This window comes from Apus apus, chromosome 27 (assembly GCF_020740795.1).
Source record: "Apus apus isolate bApuApu2 chromosome 27, bApuApu2.pri.cur, whole genome shotgun sequence".
Taxonomy (NCBI): Eukaryota; Metazoa; Chordata; class Aves; order Apodiformes; family Apodidae; genus Apus; species Apus apus.
This window is the reverse complement of record NC_067308.1, coordinates 1,754,956-1,764,262: the sequence shown is the minus strand read 5'-3', so window position 1 is coordinate 1,764,262 and position 9,307 is coordinate 1,754,956. Positions and strand designations below refer to the sequence as shown.

Sequence of the window (9,307 nt, the reverse complement as noted above, 5' to 3'; positions counted from 1 at the left end):
GCCGGTTCCGTGTGTGCGCCGGGGGGGCGGGATCAGCTGCTCCGGCCCGGGGCGCGGCGATGGAGACGCCTTGACTGCCGCTGGGGAGCGGGACCCCCGCCTTCTGCCTGCCGGGCACCGGAGACCCCCGCCTTCATCACGCCGTACACTGGAGCCCCCCATTTCCACTGGCCCGTACACTCCAGCCCCCCCTTCCCCAACCCATACGTCAGACCGCCCCCTCACCCCCCTTCTACCCGCCTTCTCTCCTTTTGCCACCCCCACACACAGGCACAACTGTACGCTGTGCGCGGGGGGGGTCGCAGCCTTTATTTGAGGGGGTCCTCAGGCCGCGTACTCCACGTCCTCGTCACTGCTGTCGTCGAAGAAGCCGTCGTCCTCAGGGCCGCAGGCCAGGCACACGCCGCCTGCCTCCCTCCAGCACGGGCCGCAGAACCGGGCACCGCAGGCAGGCGCGGGGCAGACGCGGTCCCGGGGGCTCTCGGGGGTCCCGCACACCGTGCACCTCTGGCGCTTCCAGCGGCTCAGCCAAGGGCAGCGCTGGCAGCACCACTTCACCACCAACATCCCCTGCGGGGGGGACGGCACCGAGTGCGGCTTCCACGTTCCACAGGACAACCAGTCCTGGGATGCGGGCACGTTCGAGCCCCCTGCCCCCCCCCTGCAGCCCCGGCCCCGCTCACCAGCCCCGGCGGCTGCCGTGCTCGCCAGGCGATGCGCTTCTGCTGCCGCTGGACGAAGCTCTGCCGCTGCTGCAGCAGCTTGTTGTAGAGGTAGAGCACCCGCTTCTTCTCCCGCTGCTCCCGCAAGGACCATGAGAGGTGACCAGGGCCACCAGCCCACCCCAAAAACTGCCCATCCGGTCTGTGCCGGGCCCTCGGCTGGTGCCACCACGCACCTTGGGGAAGTAGAAGGCAGCGATGGTGCGGCGCAGCCGGTACGTGTAGACCTGGGCCAGGCAGAGCACCACCAGCACGACCAGGGGCAGGCAGCTGCCCAGGTACTGCTGCCTCGTCATGCCCCGGGGCTGCGGCAGGCAGGCTGGGGACAAAGTGTCAGCACTGAGCTCCGGTGTTCAGGCCTTGTAGCAGATAGGGGGGGTCCCACCGGGGGGTGTCCCACCCCCTGCGGGGCTCACCGAAGTTGGACGCCTCCAGCTGGGTGTTGGAGGAGGTGTTGAGGGCCCCGATGGTGCTTCGCAGGAGCTTAGCCATCAGCGACATCCCTGTCACGTGCACTGCCAGGTGGTGACTGCCTGTGGGATGGGGGCTGTGAGGGTGTTGGGGGATACACCCTTGCATTGCTGTGGTGCATGGTGAGGCTGGGGGCTGCCCCCCGGTGTCGTGGGGCTGGGGGCTCACTGTGGTAGGAGTACTGGACGAAGGAGTGCTGCTGGATGACGCTGAGTGTGGTGAAGAGCGTGTAGTCCAGGCCGCAGGCGAGAAGGAGGAGGAGCAGAGGCGGGATGCACTCCAGAAGCTCCAGCAACTGTGAAGATGGGGGTCTGCCACAGCCTTCCCCCCAGCCCTGGCATCCCCAGCCCCCCCAACCCCCCACCAGCCCCTCACCATGTTCTGCAGCTCGGCTGACTGCATGGCCAGGCGGCACGGGAAGATGACAGCTGAGACCTCTGCCCGGCGCAGAGGCAGCAGCGTCCGCTTGTTCTGGGGAAGAGGAGTGGGGGGCAGTTCAGCGCAGCCCCCCCTGTCACGGGTGGCGGATCTGTCCTCTGCCCCTTCTCCCCCCCCACCTGCTTTCTGCGGCGGGCATCAATTTGGCGAAAGTAGGTGGTGATGTAGAGGTTGTCAAAGCAGATGTCCCCGCAGTACCGCTTGGTGTAGGAGAAGGCCCTGGCAAGAAGTGGGGTTCCAGGGGAGCAAAATACCAGATGCAGCCCCCCCAGAACCCCCCTGCTTTGTCCACACTTCCCCCCAGACCTGCCGTGAAATAGGCCACCACCTCAGTGCTTTGCAGCTGGTACAGGGCTGCCCCCTGACCCCCCCCCCATCCCAGGGCTCACGAGAGGAAGACGAGGAGGAAGGTGCAGGAGAGCACCAGGCGGAAGAAGGTGAAGGCCCGGTCTAGGCGGGCACCCTGCTGCCGCAAGTGCCCAGTCACATCCTCCACTAGCTGCTCTGCTGACACATTGATGCCCATCAGCATGTCACGGTGCACCTCCTGTGGCAGGGGGAGGGTCCATGGGGCTGGACAGGATCTGGCCCTCACCCTGGCCCTGGGCAGAGGGGACAGGGACCCACCTGAGAGTAAACACTGGCACTGAATTCCTCACTGAGGTTGCCCACAGAGTCGTTCACCTTGTCATACATGTGCCCAAAGTTGCCTTCCACGGGGATCCTCTCCCAGCACCAGGCCTGCATGACTGTAGGGACAGAGTGGGGACAAGGAGGGGACAGTGCCAGCACAGCTGGGGCCCCGGGGCATTGCCCCAGCACAGGCTGTGGCTGCATCCCAAGGGGGGGCAGAGCTGGAGCCCCCTCACTCCGGGAGGACAGGGTGGGGGTCCCATGTGTCACCCACCCTTGGCAAGGTGGCAGAGGAACTTGAACTGCATGGGCAGGCAGAGGATGTTGTTGATGATGGGGATGTACACGGCATCCATGCAGGCCTTGTACTTCTCGTCGAACCAGTTCCGGCAGCGCTGCATGCCCACGTCGACCAAATCTGGGGGAGGGAAAGGAGCCCTTGGCTGCCGCCTGCACCCTCCCCATCCCCCAGCGTGCCCTGTGGGGGGCTGTGGTGGTCCCACCCCCTCCCACCCTGTCCTGCCAGCCCCCCCCTGCCCTGCTCACAGTTGCAGCGCATTTTGGTTTTCATCTCGAAGCGCTTCTGGGTGCTGGAGGCCCGCTTGGAGTCTTGTTTCTTGGCCAGGTCGTAGCCCGCATCGCTGGCCACTTCGTCGTTCAGATCCACAAAGGAGTTTGAGACATTCTGTGCCTCAGTGTTCAGTGTCTTCCCGCTCCGCTGCCACGGACACACACACATATGCAGGCTGGCCCCCCCAGCTGCCCCCCCCAGCCCCCCAGTGCCCCCCGCCTCACCACAATGTCCTCCATGGCCCTGCGCAGGGGGGCTGTGGACATGCGCCAGAGGTGGCGGGTGTGGTTGATCTGCAGCTCTGTCACGCAGCCCATCGAGCGCGTCACCTCCTCCAGGTTGTGCCAGATATTGGCCACAGGCCCTGGAACACCCTGTTCCTCAGACCCTGCCAGCCCCCAGGGACCCCCCTGGTGGGGGGAATGGAGACATGGAGGGACCTACCGTTGTAGATGGATGCGAGGACAAAGGAGAGGACGTAGACCCGGCCCTCCTTGCCCATGAATTTGGGGGCCAGGAGCAGGCTGGCACAACGGAAGTGGGGAGATGTGGCCCAGCCGAAGGCTGTCACCCCTGCATGGAGGAGAGGGCTGTCACCACAGTCCCACAAAGAAGCCTCCAGGGCTCCCCATGGCTCCCATTACCCTGGCCACCACGGCGACCCCATCCTTACCTGCCACCCCGCAGGAGATCTGCACCTTGCGCATCTCTGGGATGTTCAGGGGAATAACGAGGAGCTGGCAGAGCCCTGAAACACCCACCAGTGTCCCCTGAGCCCCTGGTGTCACTGGCCCCCCACCGTGCCTGGCACTGGCACACACTCACCCAGGCCGAAGAGGATCCCAGTGCTGGTGCCCAGTAGGACCTTGATGCTCCGATACTGGTCCGGTGGGCTCCAGAGGAACTGGCTGCATGGGGTGGGCAGCAGGGCAACCATCATCCGCTTCAGGGCTGGGGGGGACAGGAGGAGTCACCCCTGCCATCCCCTGCCCACTGGCAGCCCCAGCACCAGGGTGGGGGACCTCACTGGAGTTGGGCGGTTTCTGCCTCCCAGGTGCCCTTCTCCCAGGTGCCCTTCTCCCAGGTGCCTTTGCCCCAGTCAAGGGCTCGTGCTCCGAGGCCGTTGCCGGCTCCATGGCCTTGCACCTCGTCCTGGAAACAGTGGGATGGTTCCTTGGAACCAACAACAGTAGGATGGTCCCCTGAAACCCACAGCAGCAGGATGGGTTCTTGGAACCCAGTCCCCTGGAACTGGAGCATTGTGAGCCACCCATTCCATCCACTGCCCAGAGCCTGGGAGAGCACTAGAAGCTTGGGTGCACACCAGAAGCTTGGGAGAGCACTGGGAACCTGGGATTGCCCAGCCCAGCATAGGGCCGGTCTTGTGACTGGGCAGAGCTGAGGATCAGGGGCAGAGCCCTGAGCCCTGATCTGGGGACAAGATGTCCCAGATGGAGGAGATGACTGAGGCACAGAAACTGGCTCGCAGCACTGGTAGCTTCATGCTGGGCATGACCCTGGCCAGCTTGTATGGGGCTCTGGTGCTGCTGGCCCAGGGGCACGATATCAGGTACTGCCTGGTCTCCACCATCAGCCTGGGAGCAATGCTGGGACTGGGCATGGCCTTCTCCATCAGGGCGCGGGTCACTGTGCTGCTGTCGCTGCCCCACATCTTCACCAGTGAGTAGCCATCCGTCCCACCACCATGATCTGGGGTGTGCTGGGCCCCAGCTGAGCCCAGGACCCCCTTGTCCCCTGCAGAGGAGGGGAAGATGCTGATGCTGATGCTGGCGTTGTGCATGGCTGTGCAGGGACCCTGCACCAACATCCTGAACAACTTCTCCCAGTCTGCCCAGTCGCTGGCGTGTGGGGCTGAGCTGGCCCTCAACCAGACAGCTGAGAGGCTGCACCGTGCCCAGGAGCCATTGATGAGTGAGTGGGGGGGCTGGGGAGGGGTGTGAGACAGGGGGGTCTCCCTCAGCCCTGGGATATGCTCAGGGGTCCCCTCTCTCCGCAGAAATGCTGAACAAAATCAAGGAGATCTCCCAGAAAGCCAAAGTGGTGGGCGACCACGTCCGCAAGTTCTTCCGTGCCATCATGGACTCCGTTGGCCACGTGGGTGAGCAGGGGGTCACAGGAGGCTCCAGCCCCCCCTGTACCCTCCCGTACTGTTTTTGGACCCCCGTGGCCTCCAACACCTCCTCCTCACCTGCAGCCCGAGCCCTGCACAGCGTCTGGAAGTGGCTGGTGAATGTGGGCAACTTGTGCAATGAGGAGCTGGGGTCACCGTACCGCCGCTGTGTGCGCCTCTTCGACGAGGCCTATGATAACTGCATGAAGACCATCCCTTTCCTCTTCTTCCTCTGCTACATCGTCCCCGCCTTCCGGTTCCTCTGTGGCCTGGCCAACAGTGCGTGGGGGTTCTAGCTCCTTTGGGTGGGGGCACAGGTGGTGGCGAGGACCTCTGCCCACCAGAAGGGTCCCGCCCTGGCAGTGACCCCCCCACCTCTCTGCAGTTGTCTTCGTGTTCTGCATCATCCCGAACTACATCCAGTCCTTCCTGAAGAGAAACATTGCAGACCGTGAGTACCTTAGTGCCATGGGGGGGTCAAGGGTCCCTCCTAGCTCCCCCTCTGCCCCCTTCTGGCTCTCAGCCCCACCACCAGCACCCCCTTGTCATGGAATCATGGAATGGTTTGGTTGGAAGGGATCTAAAGCTCATCCAGTCCCAACCCCCTGCCATGGCCAGGGACACCTCCCAGCAGCCCAGGCTGCTCCAAGCCCCATCCAACCTGCCCTTCAACACTGCCAGGGATGGGGCAGCCACAGCTTCTCTGGGCAACCTGGGCCAGGGTCTCACCACCCTCACAGCCAATAATTTCATCCTAATACCTAAATCTCCCCTCTTCCAGCTTAAAACCACTCCCCCTCATCCTCTCACTACCCTGTTGTCACCCCCGCAGCCCTCAAGAACTCTCTGAACCGTGTCCGCCGGGAGTTTGAGTTCAACATCACAGCTGTGCACCGCTTTGACATCAGCCTCAATGCCAGCAAGAGCCTGGGCGAGGTGGCCATGGACATCATGGAGGGCGTGCACATGCAGCTGGAGCCTGCCCACAACATCCTGGCACTCTTCACACACTTCTCCTTCTTAGCCATCATCTACATGTACTTCCAGTGAGTGGGGTGAGGGCCCGCTCTGTCTCCATGGGGATGGGGACCTGGTGCCCAGCATCCCCTCTGCTGTATCTCCTCCTGTGCTGGGCACTGGTGAAACCACACCTCAAATCCTGGAGTCAGTTCTGGGCCCCTCAGGACAAGAAGGACATGGAGGGGCTGGAGCGTGTCCAGAGAAGGGCAACAGAGCAGGGGAAGGGGCTGGAGCACAAGTCTGAGCAGGAGCTGCTAAGGGAGCTGTGGGTGTCCAGCCTGGAGACCAGGAGGCTGAGGGGAGACCTGCTGGCTCTGCAGCTGCCTGAGAGGAGGTTGGAGCCAGCAGGGTTGGGCTCTGCTCCCAAGAGACAAGTGACAGGACAAGAGGGAACAGCCTCAAGTTGTGCCAGGACAGGTTTATATTGGATATTAGGAGAAACTTCTTTACCAAAAGGGTAGTTAAACCTTTGCACAGGCAGGTGAATCACCATCCCTGGAGGTGCTTCAAAGCCATGTAGATGTGGTGCTGAGGGACACGGCTTAGCACTGAACTTGGTAGAGTTGGATTGTGGTTGGACTTGATGATCTTAAAGGTCTTTTCCAACCAGAAGCATTCTGTGGTCCTGTGTCCCCAGGGCTGTGCGGTACCGTCGCCGGTATCTGCGGGACGAGACCTTCGACAACGTCTACATCACACAGAGCTTTGTGGAGCTGGACATGCGGTGTGCAGAGCAGGGCAAACCCACGGTCCTGCCTCTCTCAGTCTGGGAGAGTGGCCGCTACATCCTGCCAGGTCAGCCCCCAGTACTGAGGGGGGGAGCAGAAGGGTCTTGGCATGGCTTCACCACTGTCCCTGTCCCCATCCAGGTGGGATGTGGCTGTCACGGCAGGAGCAGCGCCGGTACGGGCTGGAGCTGGTGGGGGTCCTGCGCCACGTGGTGCTGGGGGTCAGCATCATCCTGGCTGACTATAGCCTCTTCTGGCTGCTTGAGCTGGTCCAGCACCACTTGCAAGGGGAGATCGTCGCCAGGGGTGAGCAACACCCACCATGCCAGAGCTGCACCCTCGGGTGTTATTCTTTCTGGGGGTTTTGGGGCAATATGTGTCCCCAAACTGAGCCTTTGGGGCCCCCGCAGCACCGGTGGTGTTGGGCATCCATGTCAACGGGAAGGGCTACACCAGCGAGATCTTCCGGGATGTGGTCTCTGCCTTCGATGCGCTGCAGCGCGGCAACGTCTCGGTGCTCTCTCAGCGCTGCCGCCTCCAGCCCATGGAGCCCGACTACGGCACCTACATCAACATGGGTGACCGGGGACGGGGGCGGGCTGCACCCTCAGGGTGCTCTAGCTGGGTGAGTGGGGATTCCAGGGCGGGATCACCCACGTGTGACTTGTCCTATTCCCACCAGGACTCCTGTATGGCACCTGCATCTTCATCGCCGTTTTTGGCACCCACGTGGCACGCCTGCGCCGGCTGGTGTGTGCCACTTACTACCCATCCCGTGAGCAGGTAAAAAGCCCTCCCACACTCCTCCACACTCCCTTGGCAGCCCTCTTAGCGCTCATGCCCCCATACCCACTCTGCCAGGAGCGCGTGGCCTACCTCCACAGTGCCATCCTGGCGCGGCGGGTAGGGCTGGCACGTGCCCTGCGCCAAGCTGTTACCCAGCACACAGCCGACACGGGGCAGAGCAACCTCTTCCTCATCCTCACCTCCAGGTACAGTGGGATGCATCCATGGAGACATCCTAAGCCCCTTGTTAATGGAGCAATGCCAACCCCTGGGGGTGGCGTTGCCCCCATGGAGCATTCCCTTGCCCACAGGTTCCGCATCCTTGCCCGGCTGGCCCGGTGCTTGGGCATCCAGCAGAAACGCTGCCTGGCCTGTGGGGTGTCAGAGCAGCCGGACTTTGTTGCCTGCATCACACCTGGGTGCAAGGGTAGGAGATCCCCTGGTACCTAAAGGAGGTCTACAGGAATGTTGGGGAGGGGCTTTTGACAAGGGCCTGGAGTGATGGGATGAGGTGGGATGGCTTTAAACTGGAAGAGGGGGGATTGAGATCTTAGGAAGAAATTCTTTTCTGTGAGGGTGGTGAGACACTGGTGGGAGGTATCCCTGCCCATGAGACACCCCAAAATCATAGAATCATATCACAGAATCCCAGACTGATTTGGATTGGAGGAAACTTAAAGCTTATTCCAGTTCCACCCCCTGCATGGGCAGGGACACCTCCCACCAGCCCAGGCTGCTCCAAGCCCCATCCAACCTGCCCTTCAACACTGCCAGGGATGGGGCAGCCACAGCTTCCCTGGGCAACCTGGGCCAGGGTCTCACTGCCCTCACAGCCCAGAATTCCCTCCTAATATCTCACCTAAATCTCAATCTTCCTCTTCCAGTTTTCATCCATCCCCCTCATCTCATCCCTCCCTGCTCTCGTCCAAAGTCCCTCCCCAGCTTTCCTGGAGCCCCTTCAGGCACTGGAAGGTGCTCTAAGGTTTCCTCTCCACTTCTCATGACTTTTTTCCCCTCAGGGCTTTATTGCAGTGAGTGCTACGAAACCTTGAGCAACACCTGCATCATCTGCATGGGCCCCCTGACCTATGGGGACATCAAGGATGAGGAGATGTGAGCAAGTTGGGGTGCAGGGAGCCCACTAGAGGGGGACTGGGAGCCCACTAGAGGGGGGCTGTGACCTGCTGAACCCCCTCAACCATCCCCCCATCCCTGCAGGGACTCCAGTGATGAGGAGACAGTGGGGCTGTGGCTGGAGGCGGTGCAGGTGCTGCGGGGCCAGGAGCGAGGGCGGCAGCTGCAGCGGCGGATCCGGGAGGTGGCCCGGGGCCGGGGGGGTGGCCGCAGGTTGCCCCCTGAGATGATGGCCCGGCTGCAGGCCCAGCTGACAGAGGATGAGAGCGAGGAGAGCGATGAGGGCAGCACAGACAGCTCACTCTCCAGGTGAGGGCTGGCAAGAGGGGTGACAATGACCCCCTCAGCACTGGGGGTGACAATCTCCAACACTGCTTTTTCCCCCCCTAGCCTGGATTTTGCCTACCAGGAGGAGCTGGAGAGCAGCAGAGACAGTGACCTGGAGGAGGTGATGGTCCAGCGGCCGCCCAGCAGGATGGGTGGGGCCAGGTGACGGTGCCACCAGGATGGTGCCACGCAGCAGAGGGGCATGGGGCAAGGCTCCGGGGTGTGGCCAGGACAGCACGGGGGCAGTGGGGAGACGGCTGGGAGGGGCTGGGGAATAAACCACCCGGTTCTCAAGGCACTCGTGTCCTGCTGCCCCGAGATAGCCACTGGCACGCCAGGGTGGTCC

The 9,307-nt window shown here is 62.6% G+C and overlaps 2 protein-coding genes across 2 annotated transcripts; one reads left to right on the top strand and one right to left on the bottom strand.

Annotated features, from left to right (window-relative positions):
- Positions 1 to 324: 324 nt before the first annotated feature.
- DCST1 (DC-STAMP domain containing 1) lies at positions 325 to 3,772 on the bottom strand. Its single transcript, XM_051641242.1, has 15 exons — positions 3,661 to 3,772; positions 3,509 to 3,583; positions 3,280 to 3,408; positions 3,060 to 3,199; positions 2,811 to 2,982; positions 2,539 to 2,682; positions 2,259 to 2,380; positions 2,021 to 2,178; positions 1,751 to 1,850; positions 1,569 to 1,664; positions 1,362 to 1,488; positions 1,139 to 1,255; positions 899 to 1,041; positions 684 to 797; positions 325 to 570 (listed from the first exon to the last, which is right to left on the bottom strand). The coding sequence occupies exons 1-15, from the start codon at positions 3,770 to 3,772 to the stop codon at positions 325 to 327; spliced, it is 1,995 nt and encodes a 664-aa protein (XP_051497202.1).
- Positions 3,773 to 4,277: 505 nt separating this feature from the next.
- DCST2 (DC-STAMP domain containing 2) lies at positions 4,278 to 9,127 on the top strand. The gene is made up of 15 exons (XM_051641240.1): positions 4,278 to 4,515; positions 4,597 to 4,767; positions 4,853 to 4,954; positions 5,051 to 5,245; positions 5,352 to 5,417; positions 5,799 to 6,012; positions 6,624 to 6,781; positions 6,856 to 7,020; positions 7,125 to 7,292; positions 7,397 to 7,497; positions 7,576 to 7,706; positions 7,812 to 7,927; positions 8,520 to 8,613; positions 8,719 to 8,943; positions 9,025 to 9,127. Exons 1-15 carry the CDS (start codon positions 4,278 to 4,280, stop codon positions 9,125 to 9,127), a joined length of 2,247 nt encoding a protein of 748 aa, XP_051497200.1.
- The last annotated feature ends 180 nt before the right edge of the window (positions 9,128 to 9,307 follow it).

Excerpts from the sequence above, each read along its gene's own strand:
- DCST2 (XM_051641240.1), top strand. The coding sequence starts at position 4,278 with ATGTCCCAGATGGAGGAGATGACTGAGGCACAGAAACTGGCTCGCAGC. Across the intron at positions 7,021-7,124 it reads AGGGGAGATCGTCGCCAGGG|CACCGGTGGTGTTGGGCATC; the intron begins GTGAGCAACACC and ends GGGCCCCCGCAG. Across the intron at positions 7,498-7,575 it reads ACTACCCATCCCGTGAGCAG|GAGCGCGTGGCCTACCTCCA; the intron begins GTAAAAAGCCCT and ends CCACTCTGCCAG.
- DCST1 (XM_051641242.1), bottom strand. The coding sequence starts at position 3,772 with ATGGTTGCCCTGCTGCCCACCCCATGCAGCCAGTTCCTCTGGAGCCCA. Across the intron at positions 1,665-1,750 it reads ATGCCCGCCGCAGAAAGCAG|AACAAGCGGACGCTGCTGCC; the intron begins GTGGGGGGGGAG and ends CCTCTTCCCCAG. Across the intron at positions 798-898 it reads CTGCCTTCTACTTCCCCAAG|CGGGAGAAGAAGCGGGTGCT; the intron begins GTGCGTGGTGGC and ends TTGCGGGAGCAG.